This window comes from Carya illinoinensis, chromosome 3 (assembly GCF_018687715.1).
Source record: "Carya illinoinensis cultivar Pawnee chromosome 3, C.illinoinensisPawnee_v1, whole genome shotgun sequence".
In the NCBI taxonomy this organism is placed as follows: domain Eukaryota; kingdom Viridiplantae; phylum Streptophyta; class Magnoliopsida; order Fagales; family Juglandaceae; genus Carya; species Carya illinoinensis.
This window is the reverse complement of record NC_056754.1, coordinates 54,516,102-54,540,895: the sequence shown is the minus strand read 5'-3', so window position 1 is coordinate 54,540,895 and position 24,794 is coordinate 54,516,102. Positions and strand designations below refer to the sequence as shown.

The 24,794-nt window shown below is 36.0% G+C and overlaps 3 protein-coding genes across 5 annotated transcripts; all 3 read right to left on the bottom strand.

Annotated features, from left to right (window-relative positions):
* Nucleotides 1–396: 396 nt before the first annotated feature.
* LOC122305385 (cellulose synthase A catalytic subunit 4 [UDP-forming]-like) lies at nucleotides 397–7,699 on the bottom strand. The gene is made up of 12 exons (XM_043117882.1): nucleotides 7,439–7,699; nucleotides 7,069–7,267; nucleotides 6,838–6,956; nucleotides 4,839–4,896; nucleotides 4,574–4,724; nucleotides 3,809–4,421; nucleotides 3,563–3,700; nucleotides 3,158–3,283; nucleotides 2,857–3,069; nucleotides 2,231–2,743; nucleotides 1,572–1,922; nucleotides 397–1,230 (listed from the first exon to the last, which is right to left on the bottom strand). The coding sequence occupies exons 1-12, from the start codon at nucleotides 7,682–7,684 to the stop codon at nucleotides 649–651; spliced, it is 3,309 nt and encodes a 1,102-aa protein (XP_042973816.1). The 5' UTR covers nucleotides 7,685–7,699; the 3' UTR covers nucleotides 397–648.
* A 2,367-nt stretch (nucleotides 7,700–10,066) lies between these two features.
* LOC122305387 (protein PHOSPHATE STARVATION RESPONSE 1-like) lies at nucleotides 10,067–18,169 on the bottom strand. 3 transcript variants are annotated; one of them, XM_043117896.1, is made up of 9 exons: nucleotides 17,895–18,169; nucleotides 15,336–15,488; nucleotides 14,856–15,158; nucleotides 14,498–14,708; nucleotides 14,335–14,411; nucleotides 14,180–14,219; nucleotides 13,015–13,072; nucleotides 11,800–11,869; nucleotides 10,067–10,617 (listed from the first exon to the last, which is right to left on the bottom strand). In XM_043117896.1, exons 2-9 carry the CDS (start codon nucleotides 15,480–15,482, stop codon nucleotides 10,255–10,257), a joined length of 1,269 nt encoding a protein of 422 aa, XP_042973830.1. In that variant the 5' UTR covers nucleotides 15,483–15,488; nucleotides 17,895–18,169; the 3' UTR covers nucleotides 10,067–10,254. The 3 variants fall into 3 exon arrangements, with proteins under 3 accessions (XP_042973830.1, XP_042973828.1, XP_042973829.1); XM_043117894.1 differs by having other exon boundaries at nucleotides 14,856–15,488; nucleotides 17,895–18,165; XM_043117895.1 differs by lacking the exon at nucleotides 17,895–18,169 and adding an exon at nucleotides 17,277–17,543 and having other exon boundaries at nucleotides 14,856–15,488.
* A 2,919-nt stretch (nucleotides 18,170–21,088) lies between these two features.
* On the bottom strand, nucleotides 21,089–23,173 carry LOC122305383 (acid phosphatase 1). Its single transcript, XM_043117879.1, has 3 exons — nucleotides 22,576–23,173; nucleotides 21,900–22,109; nucleotides 21,089–21,511 (listed from the first exon to the last, which is right to left on the bottom strand). The coding sequence occupies exons 1-3, from the start codon at nucleotides 22,959–22,961 to the stop codon at nucleotides 21,334–21,336; spliced, it is 774 nt and encodes a 257-aa protein (XP_042973813.1). The 5' UTR covers nucleotides 22,962–23,173; the 3' UTR covers nucleotides 21,089–21,333.
* Between the last annotated feature and the right edge of the window lie 1,621 nt (nucleotides 23,174–24,794).

Sequence of the window (24,794 nt, the reverse complement as noted above, 5' to 3'; positions counted from 1 at the left end):
GACAAGAAAGTGAGTTTGGTACCATACTAGTATAATTAATTTTCAGTATTCGTTAATTTTGAATATTTGAACCAAAACAGAAAAAGTATGCATATATCGCAAAATGAAAAATAAAATAAAAATGTTGTTATTTTTTCAAGTCTACTCAGGCTACTCATTATCTTATGCCATACATTTTATATATTTTAAATTTTTATTTTATTTTATTTTATTCTGGTTATATTAACTGCGTTGTTCTACTCATCATCTATACACTATATATTTGTTATGGGAAAAAAGAAAAAATTAAAAGAAGTGTAGTGTGGGGATGAAATGCAGAATCATTCAATTTAAGAACATTTAAGAATTCCAATGTGAGGTTACCTTATAAGCCTTAGGATAAGCGTATACAGTTCATTTCACAGTAGGAACAGTGCTAAAATATAATTCATATCTCAGTTTTTCTTGTGATTTTCGTGTGTACATATTGGCAAGGGCTCTCCCCTTTGGTAGGTACATTACCATCAAAATCTCTCTTTAAACTTAAAGACTATGCACAACAAACACTCTTTGGAAAGCCTCGGAATATTTGAGGATTGAAACAAGCAACAAGTGGCATCATAAACTATAAAGGGAAACCACTGGAAGAAAGGATGAACAAGAGCATGTCTAGCACTCCACTCCACATTGTTTGAGGGTTGGTCCGGATTGCTTTGGCAAGAATGGATCAATTCGGACCCAAATCAGGGAGAAAATTGATGCAAGAAGTACGGACCAAAGGACTACGATGGTAGGAGTCCTGTTTTGCCTACCCATTAAACCTTTGAGGAAAGGATAAAGATGAACAATGACCCAGAAGGCAAAAAACAGCTTCCCAAATAATGGACCCCATGAGCCATAGCCATTGTTAATGGCATCGGAAACTCCGGCCACGACTCCCACCATGTTCATAATTATAAGTGTGGTTGGTGGGATTAGAAGGGTGGTCCACTTGAAGAGGTAGAGCTCCCCAAACTCAGCATCTTCAGCTGCCTTTGATGTCACTGTGAAGTTTGTGTCAACTCCAGCAAGGACCTTGAGGAGGCCTTGGAAGACCGCAAAAAGATGTGCTGAGACACCACCAATCACCCAGAATTGCTCATTGCGCCACCAATCCTCAATGCTAACACCACTCCATCGGAGCTCGAGCACGCCAGTTACTATGATGGAGAGGAAAAGAGCCATGAAATATACGCTAGCAAGGTTTGTCAGCTGTACAACAAGACAGACATATGATTAGAGCTTGTCTGGCTAGATAGGAAATACAATGAAAAGATTTTGCAATGAATTTGTCGTGTTAGGATGAAACTTCTTTGAATAACGACTTCCAATGTGGAGGTCATTAAATTTCAGTCTTATTTTAGCCTTCCTGTTTATCCAGTAGCACATTTAACCACTAGAGTTACTTCCCTTCCAATATCTAGATTGGCCAATTCTTATGTTTCTCCCGAGACAGCCAAACAAATTTAAAACAAATCTGATCTCATGGATTAAGGTTGATTGATTAGGAAATTGTATATAGTGGCCTTAGATAAATTTTGAGTACTGCTTACAGTGGGGATGATGAATTTTCCTGTGAGAAGACAGACGGCTGGAATGGTGCAGTATGCAAGCAGAGGGATGGAAGTGAAAGGGTAAACGATGGTGTTGATGTAAGCCAATCTCTCCAGCCATTTCAATTTTCCTCCATAAGCATACCATAGTGGGCAGTGGCGACTAAGGAAAATCTCAACAGAGCCAAGAGCCCATCTCAGAACTTGGTGTAAACGATCTGATAGATTAATTGGTGCTGATCCCTTGAAAGCTGCTCTCTTTGGCATGCAGTACACTGACTTCCATCCTCTGCAGTGCATCTTGAAGCCTGTCAGAATATCTTCTGTGACCGAGCCATATATCCACCCAATCTGCAATGAGAAGGAATTAGCAATTGTGTAATCAAATGACTCATAAGATCATCATGTAATGAGCTTGAAATTTCTGGTTTTACCTCTATGACTTGAACTATATACCATTATTATTTTTTTTGAACTCAAGGCATAAGATGACGCTAAAATCCTAGAAAATTGTCCAACTTATTAATTTTTTGGAAATTCTCTGAAACGTTTTTATTCCTTAAAAGCTTGAATGTGTCTTGATATGGAAAGTTAACATTGATAATCAAATTTTTTAAGAACCTTTGAATGCATTTAGAGAGGGGCTAGGAGTTAATCACCTCTTTTCCCCATTCAGTTTTCTCTTCATAGCCGCAACTGATAACATGAATGGCCTCCTTAATAAGCGATGCTTGATTAGTCCCTTCAGGAAGACCACCATCTTCCATAAGAGTGGAAGCAATAAAAACTGGTGATTGTCCAAACCTTTTCTCAAAATTCTTTTGTGACATGAGTGATGATTTTTCCAACTCATCATAACCTTCGAGCCCTTCTTCAATATCTTCAAGTTCAAACATAGGTTCAGACCCTTTCTTCATGTAGCTCTTCCCCATCATTTTCTTCTTCTTAGGGTAAAGTCTCCCAAGCAAGCTTCTTTCACCCTTCTTCTTTGACTTTGACTTCCTTGAACCACCACAACAGCAGCAGCACCATGAAGGCCAGCAGTCACATGTCATCTTTGGCCGCTTCTCAGATACAGGAGGATCATAGCCGTACAATGCCGGTCTGTTGAAGACACATCCAGTGCCAACATACACTGGACCTTGGATGCCATCTAGGCCTTTCATGTTGATCTGTAAACATACAACATTGAAAGAATTGGACAGGCAATTGTGAAAATTTGTATGCAAATTAGTAATCAGAATCAGTTTGAGATGGCCAATTATCTAAGAATTGAATGACTTACATCAAAGAATACAATGTTGCGATTAGCATATCGATCATGTCGATCAATGCCATCGAATCTTTGAGGAAACTGAACGTAGCAGAGTTTCTTTCCAAACTGGGGGTCCATCAAAAAACACATGGCTTCCCGTATAGCCTTGCTATTGTTGATGTAGTGATCACAATCCAGATTCAGCATAAAAGGTGCATTGGTAAGCACTGCAGAAACTCGAACCTATTGATAACATACACAATCCAGGTAATAAGAATAGGCAGACATCAGATTACACACAGATTGTATTGTTTGAATACAAGCTACCCACCATGGCATTCATGGCACCGGCTTTCTTGTGGTGTTGATATCCAGGACGTTTCTCACGTGAAACATACACTAACCGTGGCAGCTCCTTCCCTTCCACATCTAATGCACCTTCACTTCCAAGATATACCTGCAAAAAAAGTAGCATTTCCACAAGCGGTTTTAATTTAATAGCATGTCAACCCAAACAGAAGCTAATGTTTGAATGTGAAAAGAACAAGAGAAAACTGGGGGTTGAAAAAAGGTCAGCAAATTCAACACAAACGAAGTTACTTATTCATTTTACTTTCCAACACCAGGGTCTTTCCGAGAATCAAAAGGAAGTTAAATGCCGATAAGAGTCAAACTTTGATGACACATAGGCAATTAGACCGAGAAAAGAAATACAGTAGGGATGAATTTGCCAAACCTGAATCATGCCAGGATGATCACGGGTGTTGTTTCCTGGCCAAGGGGTACCGTCCTGCATCACCCATCCATCTTCTGGTTTCTTCTGTGCCTTCGCCACCAATGCATTAATCCTTACTTTGAACTCCTCGTATTCTCTCTGCAATACAACACAAACACACTCCCTTAAGCCACATTGGTTTTCAGGAGAAGTGTTGCAGGAAAGCAGAACAAATAGGTTTTATTTTCCTTAAGTCTGTTTGCTTACTTTCATAGCCCTGCGATCCTTTACAAAGGTGGGCAGCACTTTATCTTTCAAGTAGTCAATCTTCTGAGAGAAGTAGAACTCTGGGGCCCTTGGCTCTACGCTATATTTCTTACAAAATGGCACCCATACTCTGGCAAACTCAGCAGTTTCTGATAGTGTATCGAAAAGGAGCATCGATGCACCATCATCCGACACATAACAGCTCACCTTATCAACAGGGTAATCGACAGCCAAGATGGAAAGAACTGTGTTTGCAGTTATGATTGGCGGTTCCTTGAGAGGGTCAACAGTACTGACATAGACATCAACTGGGGCTAAACGGTTTGGTTCTCCCTCACGCTCAAACCTCATGGACAAGCGATCCAAGTAAGTTTCTCTGGTAGTGGGGCACCATTTAGGAAATTGATCAAGTATCCAAGAGAAGGCAAACCATGTCTCGCATATTACAGAGATGAGCCACAAGGGATAAGCATCATTTGCTGGAGTTAAGATTCGGAAGCGGAGGAAGAAAGCAAGAATGAAGAGCCGGAGAACAATAACTATGCGATATGGACTGATTTTACTTGAGGGGATTGGAATTTTTCGCCACATTGGTTGCCTGGCTTCAGCCAAACTGCAAAAGGATAATGTTATTTCTGGTGCATAGTCTGAGAATTAAAATCTCAATACTTCTTAAAATAAACATGGGTTTCATGTATATTCGATCACGAATGGTTTTGTTTTAAGTATATGAAGTTGAAGCATTGAAAGGAGATTAAACTTAACAGGAAATCGTCGTCATCTCCTTGATCATTATTTCCATCATCTTTGCTCACCAAACCTCTCTTCTCTTGCCTGACTTTCCACTTCTCTACTCTTTCTTTCCATTCAGCATTACTATACGCCTCTCTCTCGCCTTCAAAATCCTTGCCAGCAACTGTGCCCCATCCCCCACCATTCAAAACATATAGATCGATAAGTAAAAGTATAAACAAATTTAAACCTTGTGAAAAAAATTGAACACCTCAAACTTGTTTAAAGATTATCTTACCACTTCCTGCAAACGAGCCAGTAGGATGCCACTGCGGGTGATTGTAGTCCCCATTTTCCTGCAAATTAAACTCGCCGCCATGAGTCCTTTCCTACTGTTTGAATTCCCAGCTTGCATCTTGTAATAGATGACCATATATATATCGATGACTTATCTTTTGTATTCATTTTGAAAAACCTGATCAGCGGTCAAGGCTTTAAGCTACATAAGCTTACATGATTTGTTTGCAAAATATAAGTAATTTTCATCTTGCCATTTGAGGTAGATAGATTTGATTAATATGAAATCACCACTTATCTTAGAAGTTTAAGTTGATGATAAGAAGTGGATTTTTATTATTTATTTTATTTCTTACTGCTCCCCTTACATGTAGGTGGGAAGAGATGTAGTTTTATTATTTATTTTGAATAATTCTACTTATCATTTCCACATACCATACTTATTTTATTTTATTTTTCATTTTTCTTATAACAAGTATATAGTGTATGGATGATAAGTAGAACAATTCAATTAGTTTAACAAAAATAAAATAATAAAAATAATTTTAAATTATGTAAAGTGTATGGTGTGGGATGATAAGTAGCATCCCTCATTTGTTTTAGGCATTTGGTTACACAGATAAGATAAAATGAGATAAAAGTTGAAAATTAAATAAAATATTGTTAGAATATAATTTTTTAATATTATTTTTATTTTAGAATTTGAAAAAATTGAATTGTTTATAAGATTTTGTGTAAGAGTTTAAGAAAATTGTAATAATTATATGAGATGATCATATGAGATAATTTATATATATATCTGTGTAACCAAAGCAGTCCTATGTGATCTATTCATCATCTATTTTCTCATTATTTGATGATGTGATATTAGATGATAGATCTATATGTGAAATATAATAAATAGTCTTTAATCATCTAATATCATGTCATGAGAAGATGAGAGGATGATGATCAGTATCATTACTTATATATGATCTACTTTATTTGGCCACCACACACACACACACACAAATATATATATACTAGTAGTTGGGCAACGTCCAAGGGACGTTCGCCCAGTGTATAGAAATGTTATTTTTATTAAGAAAAAAATTTTGATTAATAATGTAATGTTTTTTAAAAAATATATATAATTTTTAACATCAAATAGTAAGATAGACTTAAATCGATTTTAAAACATTTAGTACTAAAATCTTATTATTTACTATTGCACATGCTCCTGAGTATTGCTCGAAACAACAAATGTGTGAAAAAAGAGAACCTTGAACCAAAACTGTACAGTGCAGGAGACAAATCGTTAACAGTAAAGTAACGTGTACAACACGTTTTCTTAGTTTAATAAAGAGATTATTTTTAAAAAGTGATATAATTTTTATAAAGAAATAAAATATTAAGGTTTTTATAAGATATTATTATTTAATTTTAATGTTTCATAATGAATTTAAATTGATAAATAAATAATATTTTATTGGAATAATTGTATTCATAAATGTAGTTGATAAATAGATTTAAACTTAATTATTTTACATTTTTCTTTATTTATATAAGGAATGAATAGAAATTTTAAATCACATATATAAATTTATATATAAATTATAATTTATATAAAATATCACATATATATATACAATAGAACATATAAATATATCTAATATACCTTATAAATAAATGATCATCAATGCATGGGTTCTTGGATCGATGCATGATGCATGAACTTTGATAACTATGAATTTATTTATAAGTAATTGGAGAGAAATGTTAAAAAAATAAGAATTTTTAAGAATTTTTAAGAAGAGAGAGAGAGTCACTTTAATTTATTCATGCAATTAATGGGCGTTAATTTTAATGGTAAAATAATAAAAACTGTTAAACTAACAAAATTTCACAGATAACCATTATATAAATCAAAAAGATTTATATATATATATATATATATATATATATATTTATATATATTAATATCATGACGTTGGTATCTTCATAATTTATAGAAAAATTACCGAATGGTTAATGACTGCATGTTGCCTATCAGAATCGCCAAGGCCACTCTTAATCGGAAACTCATCATCAAAGTCATCTGCATCGAAGTTATCTTCGTCTCCGGCAACCCGAGGACATCCTGCATGGAGAGAGAAATACCAGAAAACGATATTTTCCGAGTCCCATTTTCATTAACAAACCGAAGATAGATACAGTTAAAACGAGACTACATAATGAGAACTTGAGCTAACCCTTTTGACGCTTATAGCGGGCGTTGCACTGGGGACAGCTCTGGTGCCCTTCACTCCTTTCGTAGTCATAACATGGTCTGCAAACAGGGAACCCGCATTCATGGCACGCCACAAACAACGAACCATCTTCCTTGTATCCAATCTCATCCCCACAAACTCGACATATTTTCGACACAGACTGACTGGTTGGAGGCCGGTTCTGCCATGCATGCATGATACAAATTAATTTGTAAGAAAAACATCAACTTATCTTCTTTTTCTGCTTCTAACAACTTAAAGCTTTTAGAGGAACTATTTTTTATCTTGATCTAAAAGCAAAACAGCTTTAGAGAAGAAATGTACTGAGAAAAGAGAGAGAAGATCAAGCTACCTCATGATCAGAAGTACCATGCGAAGAATGCAGTTCCTTCCGTGTGTCGGGACCAGTAACTAGGCCAGCCATGGTGTTTGAGGCCGCCACGGCAAGCACAAAAATTAAAGGACGTGGAGAATGGAGAGATGGGGGAGAGGAGAGAAGTGAAAGGAGGTAATATAGGGAAGCGGAGGGGCAGAGGATCGAAATGTATATGAGGTGCAAGTAGAAGTAGTATACTAGTAATAGTGCATGTGACTGCATGAAGATCAGTCTCCACCAACCGTGAGTTGGGAAGTCGTGTGTTTGAGTCTAAGAGACGTTAGCTAGCGAGCGATAGGTAGGAGAGAAATATGGTTTGGTTTGGTTGCTTTCTGGCTGGCTGCATGTGTCAATGCTGCATAGCTATCTTCGACTTAAAGGATTTTAAGCCTGAAGCTAACTAGGCTCAGTACTGATCCCAGCTCTACATACCCCCAACAACCATATACTAATACCATACACACATATATATATATATATATATATATATATATATGCATGCAGCTTATGTCATGTAACCCCAACTTCCCGGTCTCGATTGGAGGAGAGAGAGATATATAAAATAAATTCTATAATATTTATTACTCATTTAATACTGTTTGAAATATATAATTTATCGGTCGCATAATACTATCTGAAATATTTATACGGATAGTAATGAGTGTTAGATGCCTCATTTCATTCATGTATTTCTCTCTTTCACATAAGTCTCTTATCAACTTCGAACAAGAATATATTTGAGAGGATCTTCTTCCACTATATATATAGGCGCATATATATTAATTAAATAGTCATCTCTTATCATAATTCCAAGTAAGAAAAAAAATGCACGAGTCTAAATTAATACAAACACACATAGATATAAGAGAATCTTATCAACAATTTAATACAAAGAGATCTCTAAGTTCGAATACTAGAAAATATGCCTAGCTACCTAGCTTGGTTTACACTTCTTTTTGATCTTTTTGTTTTCTTAAGCTACAATGTCTTAAAGAAAAAACAAAAGGAAAGGATCGAATTTTAATAAAAAAAAAAAGGCCGGCAAGACCAAAGTCTTTTTAATATATAGGGGGTATTTTGCATTTTTTTTATTATTTATAAACACTTTGATGTTAGATGTGATGAGTGAATACAATACAACATAAATGACTTATTGCAACGAAAAAAATCATTGTAAAAAATACAATTTTTATTACAAAAGAGTATTTGCAACGATGAAATGTCGTTACTCTACTCTAGCAAATATTGCCGCCTTGGTGAAAGTATATTAAGCAAAATTTATTTTTGTTATAAATAGTCATTTTTAGTGATGAAGTTTTATTGTTACAAATATTATTTTATTTTATTTTTTTTATAATAAGGGATTTGGAGAAGGAGATTGAATCCAAGACCTCTCTTATAAAAACTGGGTCTCATGCCATCTGAGCCACGTGCTCTTGGCATGGCTACTGTTTTCTACCATGTGATATAATTTTGTTAGTATTGCATCATGTTTTTTCGTCAAATATACTAATTAACGGGTATTTTCAGTCAGGTGCACTTACTACTATTAATTATAATTAGGAAATTACAAGATTCATGATGAATTAATCTGGTTTTTTCAGTTATTTTATTGGTTGGGGGGTGGGTTGAAAATGAATGAGAGAGAGAGGAAGACCGAAGACCCACCGATATTATTAATATTAACTAAAAGAAAGAGAAAAATAAACAGAAAATTCATCATCATTTACATCCATCAGATCAGTAGATTAATATATAGAACCTACCACCACCAATATTGACAACAACAACTAAAACCTCATTATTTTGTATATATTAATGGTTGACTATATATATATATAATACCATCTTAATTAATTATTTAATTAAATAATTAGGTGGCCATAAGTACTGCGTCATAATATTTCTCGCTTTCACGATCCAACACTGTATTCTAATTAATTTGTTTTGTTGGGGTAAACTTCATTGTCAATTAAGAATCTTCTTTCACTGCTCAAAATTGCTAAAAATAATAAAAAAATAAAAAGTTTTTGTTTTTATTTTATTTTTTACATTAAATGAGTATGAATTAAGGCTACATTTGTAGATATTAAAGTGATCTCAGATTATATATGAATAGTAATAAAAAAATAATGAATAATAATTACAAAAAAAATAGTGATCAATAATAGTGAGGTAGTTTGAAATGATCTCGTATTGACATTTAGACACACTATATAAATTATAATTATTAGATAAAATTGAAATCTTATGAGTAATTTGAAACGCATAGTGCATATTCTCTACATTTCGTCTTTTTTCTTCGTTATATCATTTTATGCAATTAATAATCGAAGAATGCCACATTTAAAAAACAAAAACAAAAAATCAAAACTCCACAATGAAGTTACAAATCTAAGAATGTTTATGTTCTTTCGTTTCTAATAATTAAATCCGCATGATCTGGTACAGATATTAATGGAATGAGAAGCATATATACTATTTGTAAGTAAACATTGATCATTGATGGCTTAATATTAATGGGGACATGCATCATGTACCATCATCCATGCATCCTTGGTCAACTCAAAAGATCAGTACAACTGACAAGGTCGAAGAACACCATGATCAAAACTTTACTCAACTAATTTGTTACTGCATCTGCAAATTTTTCTTTAGAATAGATAGTATATCTAAGTCCCAAAGCTCTATCCATCAGTCAGCTATGTCTGTCTCACTCAAAAGAATAAAATATTCCATTAATCAGTACAGTCTTGTCAGTCCAATACTGATGTGGAAGGTGATATGGCTTATTATTCATCCGTTCTTGGACGCTTTGAGGGTTGAGAACTAGATTCATCTGCTTCAAAATCCCGAGGGGCTTCTTGTTCAGGTGCCTTTTCTTTCTCACCCAGCTCCCACGAGGTTTCTTCCAACCTAGTGTTGGCATTGACTGGCTCAGCACCTGTTTTACCATGGCAATCGTCCAACTGGGAGGCTTTCAGTTCAGTTTTGGCAGGGGAATCTGGAACTGCATCCGAAGATGGAACGGGGGGGTCCTGTGAAGCAGATGCTGATGCCTTCAGCTTGTCCATGCCAGGCTTGCATTGCTTCTCAAACATCATTTGGAGGTACCTTCCTTGTTCTTCTATTCGCAACTGTAGATTCCTTTGAATCTGTTCAGACGTTAAAGAAAAAAAAATTACAACATAATTATGGATATGGCAACCCAGCAAATAGGTAACTAACCTTGAAAAGGGGTACAGCTGATACATGCATGTCCCCCACACATGATATATATACAACCTGAAATATTTGTACCTATGGGTGCTCAGAAGAACACCCCTATGTTTTGCCCTTGATTCAATGAGCATGCATAACAATCAAGCCAGCAAAAGTATAGCAGCAACAATAAAAATTGCCAACCAAATGTTGAACTGAAAGCTAACGTTTCAATAAACAACGCAGCCCCAATCCTTCCCCGATCAACTAGTTCAATATTCCTCAGTGCCAACATTAAATCTGGACTCTAATAAAAGGTGGCAGACATCAATCTTCCATCCCACCCATTACCCAGTTTCAACGGTAAACTCTATAAATCCCGTTTAAAAAAGAAGGAAATTCGATTAAAAAAAGGAATTAGAAAAAATAAGAGAGCATAACTACATTATAGTCGAAGTGGCAGTGCTACTTCTCGGAACTGGGGAAAAAAATTAAAATACTAGATAACCAATTCCTAATTTCCTTCAGTGTTTTCTTTGGGAATTCCATGAAAATCAATTCCTGCTCGTAAACAAATGATATGTAACATGCTTTATAAATTGATCATTTGCAATCGGAACATTATTGACATTGCAGCCATCATGACAAAGAACAATAGAAAATCTGGAAACCAATATCATGATATAATATATAAACGAGAAATATCATGAAATTCCAAAAAGTAAGGTCAGGCCAAATTGGTACTATGGCTTTTGGTCTACATCCCCACCTCATCTCGCTTTCCGCAATAGGGAAAAAATATTTTCTCAATAGTTCCACACAAAAGGAAACATTGAATCCTTTAAGTGATATCCAAATCAGATGTGCCATTACTTCACCCCCCTCCCCCTGATAAGTAAAGAAATTGACGAGAAAACACCAACTAGGTGCAGTCTCTGTAAAGACCCATGTAACAAATATTTCATGCCCCAACCCATATTAACCACAGCCAAGTGCCTAATTGGGGGATAAGATCACTCATACCAATCAGCACCTCTCACTGGGCCATAAATCACTGCAATGACAGAGTAAAGCTAACCTAACACATTTCCAAATAAACTGAAAAGGAAATCCTTTTCTCTAGAAGGAACTCATACCTCAAGCTGTTCATGAAGCCGCTTCTGAACTTCAATCTGCAATCGTAGAGCTTCCGTAATCTCGATACCCCTGTTATCCAAACAAAATAGAGTTCACAGTCAATTTAGATTAGCATGATAATTCGGCACTTAATATGGGAGAACAATAGCCATAACATGCACAAGCTTGAAATATTTAAAGATTGGCCTTGTTTTGAATGTAATCTAGGCTCATTGAATGATCCTTATAGAAAGTCCTTCCAGCCTCTAATATTAACCATTTGGCTTCTCTTTTTCTCATTTATTGGTAAGGCTGATTCTCTACTTTAGGTAGTTTGATCTACCACCTAACACATCAATTATAAGCTGCTGGAAACAGTGACAGCACAGAACATTTTCAAGGGCTCGAGCGCATGTTCTGTTCTTGCTGGATTCAGTCTTAAAAAATGCAACAGCTATCTAGTAAAACTGGACATTCAACATTCCTCTCCGCAGAAACTAGAGTTGCTGAAGAAAATGCATGACAACTTATTGATGATTTTCGCCACTTTTAGTTTCTAAATCATTCAGTTATCGTTCTAGGTCGATTTGTACTATTAGCAGTGCCTTGGACATCTTAAACGTTTAGAGCCTAGACAATTTTCAATCTAATAAACTCATAAAAAAGGATGTATTCATTCTTTTCTTTTAGTAAAATTCTCATTAACTGGAAACTGGAAAGTATAGGTTGATGTGTGGTACATCTTGCATGGTTCTAGGCTGATGTGTACTATTAGGTTGATGGTTCTAGCCTGAATGCCCATATTCAAAATTATAATAGCATTGCAGTGTCTCATAAAACTGAAAACTGCCTATCAACACTCACAGTGTCCTTGTACTTTGTTCTTGTGAATAAAAAAACCTTGATGGTTCTAACATGAATGCCCATTTTCCAAGTTATAATAGCATTGCAGTGTCTCATAAAACTGGAAACTGCCTATCAACACTCACGGTATCCTTGCACTTATGGAAAAAAAAATCCTTATACTTCATATATCCAGAAGGTCAAAGTCAAGTCCCCCATCTGGAAACATAGCAGCCAATATATTGAGATCCATGGTGTACATAACATGTTGCAATAAATTCCTCAAACAAGGCCAGATTATGCAATCATACAAGCCAAAGGTTAAATGTAGCACACCTTATGTAACATAAAAAAAAAAAAATTCTTTGCGTATAAATAAATAGCCGACTTACGTTTTCAAGTCAAGAGTTGACATGTCTTCAATTGGAGTTAACTTCTTCTCTGAGGATCCTACAGATAAAATTTGACAACCCATTATACTTACAAAAAAAATAATCATTAGATTGTAAAACAAGTCAACATCTTCGTGCCAACCACAAAAAACTTTGGTAACAAAATAGCACAAGTCCAAGCTCTAGAAAGAGAAACAACTGAGCTACAATGAGCAAGGAAGTATTTATAGTGGCACGATTATATCAAAGGCACTGCCTTCATTGAGTAAAGTTGAAGTGTTCACAACAAATAAATGGAATGAGAAACCTTTGAGTGTGTGTGTGTGTGTGTGTGTGTGAGAGAGAGAGAGAGAGAGAGAGAGAGAGAGAGAGAGAGAGAGAGAGAGAGAGAGAGAGAGAGAGAGAGAGAGAGAGAGAGAGAGAGAGAGAGAGAGAGAGAGAGAGAATGAAGAATCCAAACTTTTCTTTTATCAGAAAATGAGAATTTTAGAGATGAGCTAAATATGCATAGCTGGGACATATACAAGAAAGTCGTGAAGAAGCCAAACTTTAACTGGGAATAAGGCTCAGTTAACTTGAGTTAAGCTGAGAAATCAAGAAGAAATGTTCATATGATGGTATCTACCATAAAAACTACAAAGACATGACAGAAGATTCTGCGGATTCCTCTTAAGCCCACAATATCTACAGTATAAAGCACACAAGATTAATCTAATGACAAATTTGATGATCCCTGAAATGATAAAAGGTATTCGTCTCATTCTACATTTGGGGCAACCAGTTATGCCAAAAACTACTTGTTTGTCTCTACCTTTTCTTTCACATCATAAAAAAGCTTCAACAACATGACAAAGAAATTATAATAAGCCTACTGCAAAAAGCATTTACTTCTTTTAGAGACTTCAATTTCCATAAAAATGTAAACAAGGGCAAAAAATGCCTCCTTAAACATCCCTCTCCTTTTCTTCCTAGAAAAGAACAACATTCAAACCAAAAGGAGCTGATACAGTATGGAATAACATCCGACCCTGTTCTTCATTCAAACAGAAAGAAACTGATATATTGAGGCAAATTAAAGCAGTACAAATAAAACCAAAAATGGGAAAACACAGATGCACAGGCATGCACCGGCACGCATGCCCACACAGAAGTACTTGTTACATACCTTCTGAAGAATCTGGTCTGTATCTGGCTGTCCGATATTTCTACAATTCATGGGGGCAAAATCTCCAGTTAAAAGTAAGTTCACATGCAAATGCAGAGTTGCACATTATTTATGCAGGAAACTAATATCATGGTAAAAGAAATAAAGCATAATACCTGCAAATGGCTTTTCACATGATAGATGGTCAATCCTTCAACTTTCATGAACTTCAGCACACCCTTTGGAGTAGCTTCTGTAAAACAAGAATTATTAATCAATTGAAGCCAAAGCTACATAATTATAGACTAAAAGTGTGGTGTGGATTAAAGAGTTACATACTTTCACTACCACCAAGTTTATTGACAGCCTCCACAAAGGCTTCATGAAGTTCTGGTGTCCAGCGCATGCGTGGCTTGGCTGGGGCACTATTTGCCGAGGAAGTGGGAGTAGCAATAGCACGAATTTCTCCAGATGGAACAGGAAGCTGCTGATGAACTTGGGACTCATGTGCTTGAAAATTTGGAGATGGTTTGGACACCTGGCATGCCATCTAAAGAAACAAGACAATAACATCAAAAGAAAAAAGAAAAGAAAAGAAAAAGAAACAATGCCAAAATGATTCAAAATTAATCACACTGGAAATTATCTATTTTCCTTATGGACGACTATTAATGACCACATCTTATGAATATCCAACCTTTGGTTCCATATCTGTAACATTGGTGTCTCCAAGAAGCTCATTCCAATTTGCAACGTCATCAGAAATTAGCTGGTCTGCCCATTTACCAAATTCCTCAGATGGCAGGACAGTATTACACCCACTGCTTTCTATCTGACTACTCTCAATAAAGGTATTTACAGGAAAATCAAGAAAACTTGGAAGTGAATCAGTATTCCACGAAGCAGAGTTTTCTTCGGCATAATGACTTGATTTTGTAGATTGAACAGATCTCGAATGAGAAGTGTGTGTCAATGGAAAAGCTGCTCCAATAGTTGATAACTGAGAAATAAAAGGAGAGTTTTTTGAATACTCTTCATGGGGTAAAAGAGATGAGTAATGAAGATCTAATGAAAATCCTGGGGATGATGAAAACATGTGACCAGCCACTCCACTATCAGAGGGTAAATGACTTGTATGGGTAAAAGGCCTTTTCGCAAATTCTCTTTCCATATAAACCTGTTGAGAGTCTGGCAACTTCGGATATGTCTCTTGCAAAGGGGCTGGAAGGACTGGTGAAGATGAAGACAGTGCTCCAGACATCCCCATGTTACTAAGCTGCTTTGCACCTGATCTTTGAATTGATAAAGTAGGGCGTGCCTCCATTAGGTCCTAGATCAAAAAAGGAAGAACATGTCAATGTTTAGTCAATAACTGTTAGCTTATTTTGTGCCACCCTGTTACGGTAGTAAATAGTCACCAACTAACAACCCACTAAACCCGGTTGGGTTGCTTGTTCTTGAGACCCACACAAAGGAAAATGTAATCAATTTTACGCCTGCAGACAGAGGTATTGGATCGATGTAAAATACTGACTAATCGGAGACACACTATAGTAAGTGTTGGCACATCTGCAAACAGAAGTGCTACATCGATGTAAACTACAAACCACAATGAAGCACACTGTAGTAAGAGTTTCTTAATGGGGAAGAGGATGAGAAGCTTTCTGTGAAAACTAAATTAAGGCAGGTGACACATACGATATATGAGCAAGCCCACACATACAGATATCTATAATTGAAAATATATGAGATCAGTCCTTGAACTATGAGTGCTAGAGAATAGATAATCATAAACCTCACTGTCTTATTTGAGCAATATTGGTTGTGAACTCTGGTCGGATCCTCACACTCATAAATAAGACACTTGCCCTAGAACAACCCATGACCCAGTCACCAGCATATACTTGGAACCAAAGCTTGCCAAACTAGGACTGGATATCTAACAATAATGCAATTAGAGATTCCCAGGCTTTGTTATGATCAGATTTACGAGTCCTTGGGCCATAAAAATGAAAAATAGTCAAAGAAAATAGTGAAATGTCGAATCTCTCCTCTACTACAGTACATCTTTCCAAGAATCTAGCCTCCCAAAATCCATAATTTCAGCATTATAAGTTATTGGTTTAATTGAAATCTGAGAATGATAGAAATACTTGCGAGCTACAAGCATCTTTCAAATTCCCACGTGGAATTTCTGAGGCCCAATATATAACAATCCTCTTCTCAACAAGCCCTGAACATTAAGCACAAGGAAGCATGATACAGAAAAACCCTCCATTTTCTTATACGAAATCAAACATTCATTCTAATAGAGTAAGGAAAATAATTGATACAGAACAATGAAAATATTGAAGTTCAAGATATCTTCATGATTATTGAATAACTGTATCCACCACAAAATGCAACGAGAATAGAAGGTCACCTGTCAAAATACTGACAACTATCATCATTGAAATTCGAGTGAATTCACTGCCTTTGAAATGGTAACTGATCTAAATCAGGTTTTTTTTTTGATAGGTATGCTCTAAATCAGAAAATAAAACCATCAACATGCTCAATAATCATGGTCATCATACTCAAATTTCCAAAGACCTACAAATAAGCACATAAAGGACAAAATAGAGATCTTCATCGTAAAACTCCAAATAGAAATCGTGGACAACCCCAGTCAACTTATTTGGAAAGTCTTGCAAGTGCTAATTCTATCAAGATCACCGTCTCCACTATCCACTACATATCTAGACATACTTGCCATAACAAAGGATACTTAAGACCACTTCATGGATTCTTTGTGCATATACATTTACTTCTAAAAATCAAAAAGTTGTGCATATGCATTTAATTCGCATGACTAAGAGAAAATTAAGGAAAATATAAAGTGTTTTTATAGTGTTGGACGAAAGTCTGGATCGATGAGATTCCATTGATGAACCCCATTCTACCATAGAATTTGCACAACTGATTATATAGGTTTTCTGATTCCATTTCCAGAATCTACCTTTTCCCCGAACACCAGCCCACTTCTGGAGCTGATCAGTCAGGGGAAGGCTCCAATAAAGTGATTCCACATCAGCCTATTAGTGGCCCACCAAATGTTAGCATTAAGATTGATTCTCACCCCTGGCCCTGAGAGGTGGATGTTGCCACCTTGCCCAGGCTTTGGAAACACATCAAAGTAGAATTCCCATTCCAGGCCATCCTGTTTGCCGTCTGAGTGAGTCCCAGGTAAGGGGAAGAAGGCCCCATCTATTTCAGGACATCCAAAGATTCATTTAAAAATGGCAGAGCAGTTAGCCCACCCTAAGTAGTTGCTTTCTCATTCAAATAGTCACATAAACATCTGGAGGCTAGCAACCCCAATAAAGCCGTAATATGCTTTTACATCCTGTTCATTGAGAGACTAAACTGAGTAAGAGCCAAAGACTGGGATCATTTTTTCACAACCATATCCGAACAAAAGTTCACTATCATCATTAAAGCACTAGTCAATCTGACTTCAAAAGTTTACAGCACATGTGCATGAAAAACTATAGAACGAAAAACACATTATCCACAAACACACAAAAACAAAATCAAATACACAAAAAAAAAAAAAGTGACCCAATTCAATTTGCACCCCATAGATTGAAAAACGCCAAAAAGTGAATCAAGGCCCAAATAGATATACCAAATTTGACGATAGCAACCAAGATGGCCTTCAAATATCACCCAACAAAAGCATAAATATAATTCTTACCTAAAAAATCATAGGAAGGTCGGAAAGTCGGAGTCCAAAAGGCTCTGAATGGATTGAAAGCCAAGAATTTGAGCTCAGCACGATGAAGATGGTGGCGAAGACACAGGCGGGTGCTTTGAATTCCGTCACCGGCGTGCCCGAGGAAGTGAACGGTGGGGTGACGAGTGCGCTTTGCGCCCCTCCCTTGGTGGCATATTGGCGACTGCATTATAAGGAACAGTATAATTCACACGCTCCATCGTAGCGCGTGTACAATAGTGTGAGGGAATACTGCAACTCAAGTGTTGGTGGGACCTACATTTGGAGGTTCCTGGTTGGTGGGGGAGGAAGATACCCAATTGGGTGCACGTAGGGCTTAGGTGATTGCCGTTTGGATTATTTTATTTTTATTTTTATTTTTAAAAAAATGCCCTTTCGTTTTGCTCAAAAGGCCAATGGGACGTGGTGGGCTCCATACATTTTCTTTCTTCTACTTTCCCACAAAACAAACATGGTCCCTGGGAATTTTAGCTGGACAAGTGTCAGGCTGCAGATGGATAGTTTGCATGGTGGACTTTCAAGTTTCAACTCCAAAAAATAAAAAATTATTGGATAATCCACACCCAAAGTTAATGAAATTTCTGTTTTTTGAGTATTTTTTGTTAAAATTCTTTCAAATTTAATAATACATTTAGTGATTAATTAATGGATATAAACTCAACCCAAATAGGATAATTATCTTTCAATATAGTTTATTAATAATTAGATTAACTATATATGCAATAGATTGATTTTTTTTTTTAATAAAGTAGATATGACGTACAATATCAAGTCATGTTAATATATATTATGTAATTTTTATATAAATAAATAAAAAAATTATCTAAACAATCGAACGAAAATATCAAAATCCGATAAATACTTCGATACAACGAATTATTAAAATCTAACCCTTAGAATATGGAAAGCTCAACTCCATTAAAAACTACCATTTAACGAATACTTATTTAGGTAATACCAACTATGTCATGATGTTTTGGATCAAACTAATATAAGAAAGTGTTTTAATATGTTTAAACAAAAACCCTAAAATTGCATTTTGGAAAGATGAAAAATGGTGGGCCAAGGTGATCAAGAATGTCCACATTTCCACTTCTTGGCATATAAAATGTCTATACATTCTATGTTTTGAGTTTTCCTTCCACCTTTATCCACCCTTCTATTTTCTGTCATTCTAAAGTTTCAATTCGTAATTCGTTGTATTCATATTAGACATTTCACTTGTAAATTCACTACGTGTCTTCTTCTAATTTGTCCTCAACTGATTCCCTCTTGATCAATTTTGAGCAACATCATGCTGAAAAAATCATGCTTTTTGCATATAAGAATAATTAAGGGTGGTCAACCACGTTCCAGTTTCGGTATCTGGGTATATCTTTGCTCAAAACCGGATTCTAGTCTGGGTTAGTTTAGTTTATGACCCGGACCCGTACCCAGGTAAAACCGGATTTTAGAAACCCGGATCTTATAGTAAGATTCCTAGTTGGTAAGATTACACCATTTGATCTCTGATCTCTAAAGCCACTTGCAGATTTTCTTAGCAAAATTGTTAAGCTTTTCTTTCACTCTGGTCATTGCTTGATTGACTGTATGCTATGAAGAGTCAGTTCCTAACCAGCATCAATGCCAATATAGTATGACAATTCCTATACCATGATCTTATACGATATCAAAGATGGACTAATAAGATTCTTTAGAGTTTCGGACCAAAATCTAAGGCTTAGAGAGAAAGAAAAATGAACAAATAAAATAGGCTTCATCTCATTTGTTAAGTACTGCGCATGTGAATTTTTTTATTGGCACCGGGCGTCTAGGAACAACGTCTTGATTCCTAACTAATCCCGGGATGCATGGGCTCTCGACAAGTAATTTCCCACAAGTGCAACTAGGATTGTGCATATGGATTTTATTCTAGATAACGTTAATTACTCAACAAGTGCCGTGGATTATGCTTTATGTGTCTACATCTATCATCTAATACTTCTTAGAGATTACCACGGTTTTTGTATAATGTCATGCACCATAATATATATTTTTGTTTTTTTTACCATATTTTTCTCACGTATGACATCTGATTTTCATAACCACCATCATTCATCACAACCACCAACATCCTTGAAACAACATAAGTATGCTTGCAAATTGTGTGCTTTATGCTTTGGTAGATTGAATGTTCTTTTCGGACCTCCTAAATTAAACTCCTGCCCCACCAAACAAATCATACATGCCCTATATGTACCTGTGAGACTTGGATTCTTCTTAGAGAGCATATATATATATATATACCCACTCCAATAGATGGGTATATTGGAGAAAAGAACAGCTTTCAGGTATCAGTATCTAGATTGTACAAACAGACTTTGGACTTGAAAATTACATCAGAAACTTGCACCGAGATGGAAAATTTACTTGGGTCAAGTCCGAATATTTTCTATCCAAACACTATGGTATCTCCAACTCTCAATTTGATAAGATTTCTATCAGGTATAATCTACATAGATCCTTCTTTTTTCTGGTTTTTTATTATGAGCATTTGCTACATATAAGACACTTTTGCCCCAATTTTAGTTTAGCAAAGTCTCTTAAAGGGACCATTTTCCACTTTGCCAGATAATAAGTCATTAATCTCATAGACTCGAACAATGATAGCTGAGTTTTCTTTTCCCAAAAAAAGACTACTTCAGTTCAAAGCTCACAAAATCAGTGGGAGCAGCACCCAAGTGCAAACAATGAAAAATTTACAAATACCGAAACAAAAAGTCATATAAACCTCATCATGACAACAAGCTTCCCCAAAGATTTTAACAGGTGGGATCTTGGTAATGTGAACAAAACTTGATGACTTTCAGATTAATGCCAAGTGGGGTTATTAGGATTAGATATGCCATTTGACTGTTGAGACATTGATAGTGACTGTTGGTTGCAAAATTGACACAAGTCAGGCATAAGTCACGGCTTTGGAGCCTTGAGAACTGCTTTTGAGTCTGCTTTTCAATTATTTTGTTGGCCACAGATGAATACGTTATTTGGCTTATCATGTGTAATATCCCCCTACTACCCTTCACTCTCGTGTATGATAACTACCCTGATCAGATCTTTTTTTTTCCTTGTTCAATGTGTAACCTCTGCTCTATGATGTTCACTTTAGACGCATATTTGAATTTTTCTCTTCAATTATTTTGAACAATCTGCTATTAGGTTTAAGGTAAAATCTCAGTACACAAAGCATTGGATCTTCTTCTTTTTTTTTTTTTTAAAAGATGTTGATGATATTTTATAATCATGGACTTGAACAAGGATGAAGGTGCAAGATCAGGTGGAGATAACTCTGTGAGGGACAATCTAGAAGAAAAATAGTAGCTTGGACTTCAAATGAACATGCTCTTATAGCTTGAGACTTCTATGCAAGATAGTAGATGGAATTGGGTAGTTTGAATGTTCTTTTTACTGAGGAAGGCCCCTCAAAACTGCTCCATTGATCTCCGATAATGCCCCATATGCGGTACCCTTGATTAGTCAAATGCTGCCTCGCCTTGGATTTGTATGTTTGCACTTCCATAAATTCATCTTCAAGACCCCTGTACATATATGTAGTTGATTGATAGAATTCTTCAGGATAGTTTCAGGCTTCTACCAGCTAAAATCCATCCGTTTTAATCTTGTACTGATAATATCCATTTAGATGTCTAGCAGACATGGGAGCTTTGAAAAACAAGACGGGGTAGTAATTCTTCAAGGCAAAAACACTCACAAAAAAACCTCTGTAGCACACAACTCTGTGTTACCTTTATATCAGAACAAACAATTATGCATTTTTAAATGGAGAAAATAATGACTAAAAAAAATTCCCAAGGTAGGTGTAATGTTGTTTATTAAAAGGCTTGGCTTCCACCATGTCGTTGGATCAAGGGAAAGACAGAAAAATTAAATAGAATTAGAAGCATTGTAGTGGATGAACATACATACCTTAGTACCAGACTCGTCCATCCATGATAACCAGCCTTGATGAGGTTATCAACAGTGGGAGATCTTAGTGTTTCCTTTCTTGAAGAAATCAAAAAGATCTTAAGACCTCTGTCTTTGATCTCGTGGAAGAGCTTGAATGAGTGCTCAAGAGCTGGTGCCTTACTCTCTCCCATCCATGCTTCCATAGAGGTTGTATTCAGCTTCCTTCCCCTGATTTGAGTTTCATAACCCATTAATTGCATAGGCTATCAGAAAACTAGAGCAAACAAAATTGAGCAGGCTCTTAGCAAATGAAAATAAGGCCCAATTTGCTGAAGTTGGTCCAATACATAGTCCCAATACAAAATAACTTCTCAAAAATTAATGACAAAAGCTCATTGCCCTGCATTGTCTCATTACTGAAAGAAGAAAAGAAAATCATCTCTGCATTGCAAAAATAGGTTAAAAACATGGAATTGCTATACTTTTTTTACTAAAAATTCATTGGGAGTGACGTTTCTTTGTAGAACAACATATAGCTGAGGAAAACTAAACGATCTGATCTTCCCTAGATTTGAGACTTGTAAACCTCAGTGCTGTTATCACCAATGCATTTATTGGAGGCTCCTGGAACCGATCTATCGGCATGCATTATATCAATGAAAACAAATATATCATAGTACTACTTTGAACTTACCCAAAGCCATGTTTCTTGTAGTAAGGTACGGTGGACAGAAGCGTATCATCAACATCAAAAATCCATGCATCTTTACCATCTCCCTTCATGGTGCAACAATGGCTTAGGTAAAGAATGACCTCCTCAATCGCTCTTTCGGAGTCAGCTTTGTATTGCGAAGATGTCATGTATTTCTTAATGTACTCCACGCATTCTTCGGGCACAACTTCGAATCCCCTAATGTTGTTTAGTTCAACATTGATCCTCCAACTCTCACAATAGTTCTTCAAGCTAGATCCCACCCCATTTTTCCTTTTCTGGTTCAATATGTTCCAATCTGCAGACACAAATCCGATGCAGAGGCTTGAGAAGAGCAGTAGGAATCCTAGGAGTTTTCCCATTTGCATTCTCACAAAAGGTCAAGAGAGAATGATGAGGAGGATGGAGAATGGTGAAGTTATTTGGAGTGGGGGAGAGCAGGCACATAAAAGGGTCACATGGGGGTGGGGGATGGTGTCATGGCCTGTCTTTGATGATCACATGGGGTAATTGATTACATTGGATTGGTAGCAAATTAATTTTGGACTAATTGAGTACATAACGAGCAAGAAGACAAAAAGAAAACTCATGCTTCACAACTCATAGATGCTGTTCCCTACGAGGTTGTGTCTAATTATTATTTTTTTCTTGTTTCCTTTTGGTTATGCACTATGTAGTAAGAGTCAAGACAACGCGGCAACCGCGTCTTTGTACAGTTTTGGCCTAGGGAGTTGGGCTTAGATTTGGCCCATAATGGATATGATTACAACCATATGCACTAGTTGAAGTGTTACCAAGAAAGGTTTGAAGGGTTGGCCCAAAAAGAGAGAGGTAGAGAAGCTTTTTGCTATACATAAATATAAAATGTTATATAGTTTGTGGAGAGGGATATTTCTGTGATATCTGCATTCAGATATGAACCTGGTCACCTTCTATCTTAATAGATTTTAGATTCAATTTTAAATATAAAGTTGTTTGCTTGGCTTCCCCACATGTTTCCAATCGATTTTGGTGGTAGTGGATTGCACCATAGCAGTCATGATCTTTTGGTCAACAGGAGGGATATGCCAATGGATAGGGGAAAATCCCAAAAGAAACTGTTACAGATGCCAAGCACAGTCATTTTCCTTTTAAGGCTTTTGTTAAGAGTAATTCAGAATGGAAAGAAACATGAGAATTAGATGAATAACTCAAAAGGCTCAAAAACCATATCATAACCTGGAGCTTTGTAATCTCTCCTCCACAATGCTTAATTGACATTGTATCTTAGCATGAGTTGTCCCTAAGTTCTGGTACAAGACTTTGATTTTTCAAGGAAATTTGGACTTCAACTAATAGAAAAGTAAATAATACCTGCTCAACCTTCTTGTAAATATTTAAACTGCTTACTAAAACCAAATCCAAACACTCTTTAGAGTCCAAGTTTGCAAGAAGATGAACTGATAACTCTTTCTTAAAGAGTCAATTCGTCTTGGATTTCAGAATGACTTGTTGCATCTGGACGCATAAGATACTTGCATCTGTTGGCTAATCTCTACTAATATCCCCCCAAAAAAAAGGGGGGTGCAAGATCAATCTCTTTTGTGAGAGAACACGCACAGCACATCACATGTATTGAAGACGCCAGCTAATAAAGTTGTACAGTCTCTAAAAGGAATATCAGAAACTTGACTTCAAAGTTCAAATTCTACATTTATTGGGAAAAGAATATGCCTCTCTCTCTCTCTCTCTCTCTCTCTCTCTCTCTCAGAATGTGGGAAAGTTCATAGTTTTTTAACTAGGAAAAAGAGACATCGATTTTGTTCTTAGATCTGGTGGGGATTTTATTATTATTCTCGCCAGCTAATTGCAAATAATTTCTGACCCAAAACCAAAATGTGAAATTAAAAATAAATCAATAATGGGCAAATTTGAAAAATTTTGTGATATCCTTTCTTCCTCAGTTTGGTTGCATGTAGATCAGTAGATGTCGTGGGCAGGGGAAAAAGTGTGCAACCATTCCAAAGCGGATTACTGCAATGGGCAAATTCAGATGAATTTCACAAACATAAGGAGCAATATAGAAAGAGGCCATGAAGAAATTAACATAGAAAGAGGCTTGGTGCTTGTAAAGAGAGCGGCTTGATGTTAAACAATCTGCCACTAGTCAAGCAAGACTAAAATAATAACTAGAGCTGAGAAAATCATTCATATATTCACAA

Coding starts and splice junctions, on each gene's coding strand:
- LOC122305385 (XM_043117882.1), bottom strand. CDS start 7,684: ATGCAGTCACATGCACTATTACTAGTATACTACTTCTACTTGCACCTC. Junction 7,268..7,438: donor ATGGTACTTCTGATCATGAG/GTAGCTTGATCT, acceptor CATGCATGGCAG/AACCGGCCTCCAACCAGTCA. Junction 6,957..7,068: donor CCGCTATAAGCGTCAAAAGG/GTTAGCTCAAGT, acceptor CTCTCCATGCAG/GATGTCCTCGGGTTGCCGGA.
- LOC122305387 (XM_043117894.1), bottom strand. CDS start 15,482: ATGGAGGCACGCCCTACTTTATCAATTCAAAGATCAGGTGCAAAGCAG. Junction 14,412..14,497: donor TAAACTTGGTGGTAGTGAAA/GTATGTAACTCT, acceptor CTTGTTTTACAG/AAGCTACTCCAAAGGGTGTG. Junction 13,073..14,179: donor CAGACCAGATTCTTCAGAAG/GTATGTAACAAG, acceptor TTTTATCTGTAG/GATCCTCAGAGAAGAAGTTA.
- LOC122305383 (XM_043117879.1), bottom strand. CDS start 22,961: ATGCAAATGGGAAAACTCCTAGGATTCCTACTGCTCTTCTCAAGCCTC. Junction 22,110..22,575: donor TACAAGAAACATGGCTTTGG/GTAAGTTCAAAG, acceptor AACTCAAATCAG/GGGAAGGAAGCTGAATACAA. Junction 21,512..21,899: donor TGGACGAGTCTGGTACTAAG/GTATGTATGTTC, acceptor ATATATGTACAG/GGGTCTTGAAGATGAATTTA.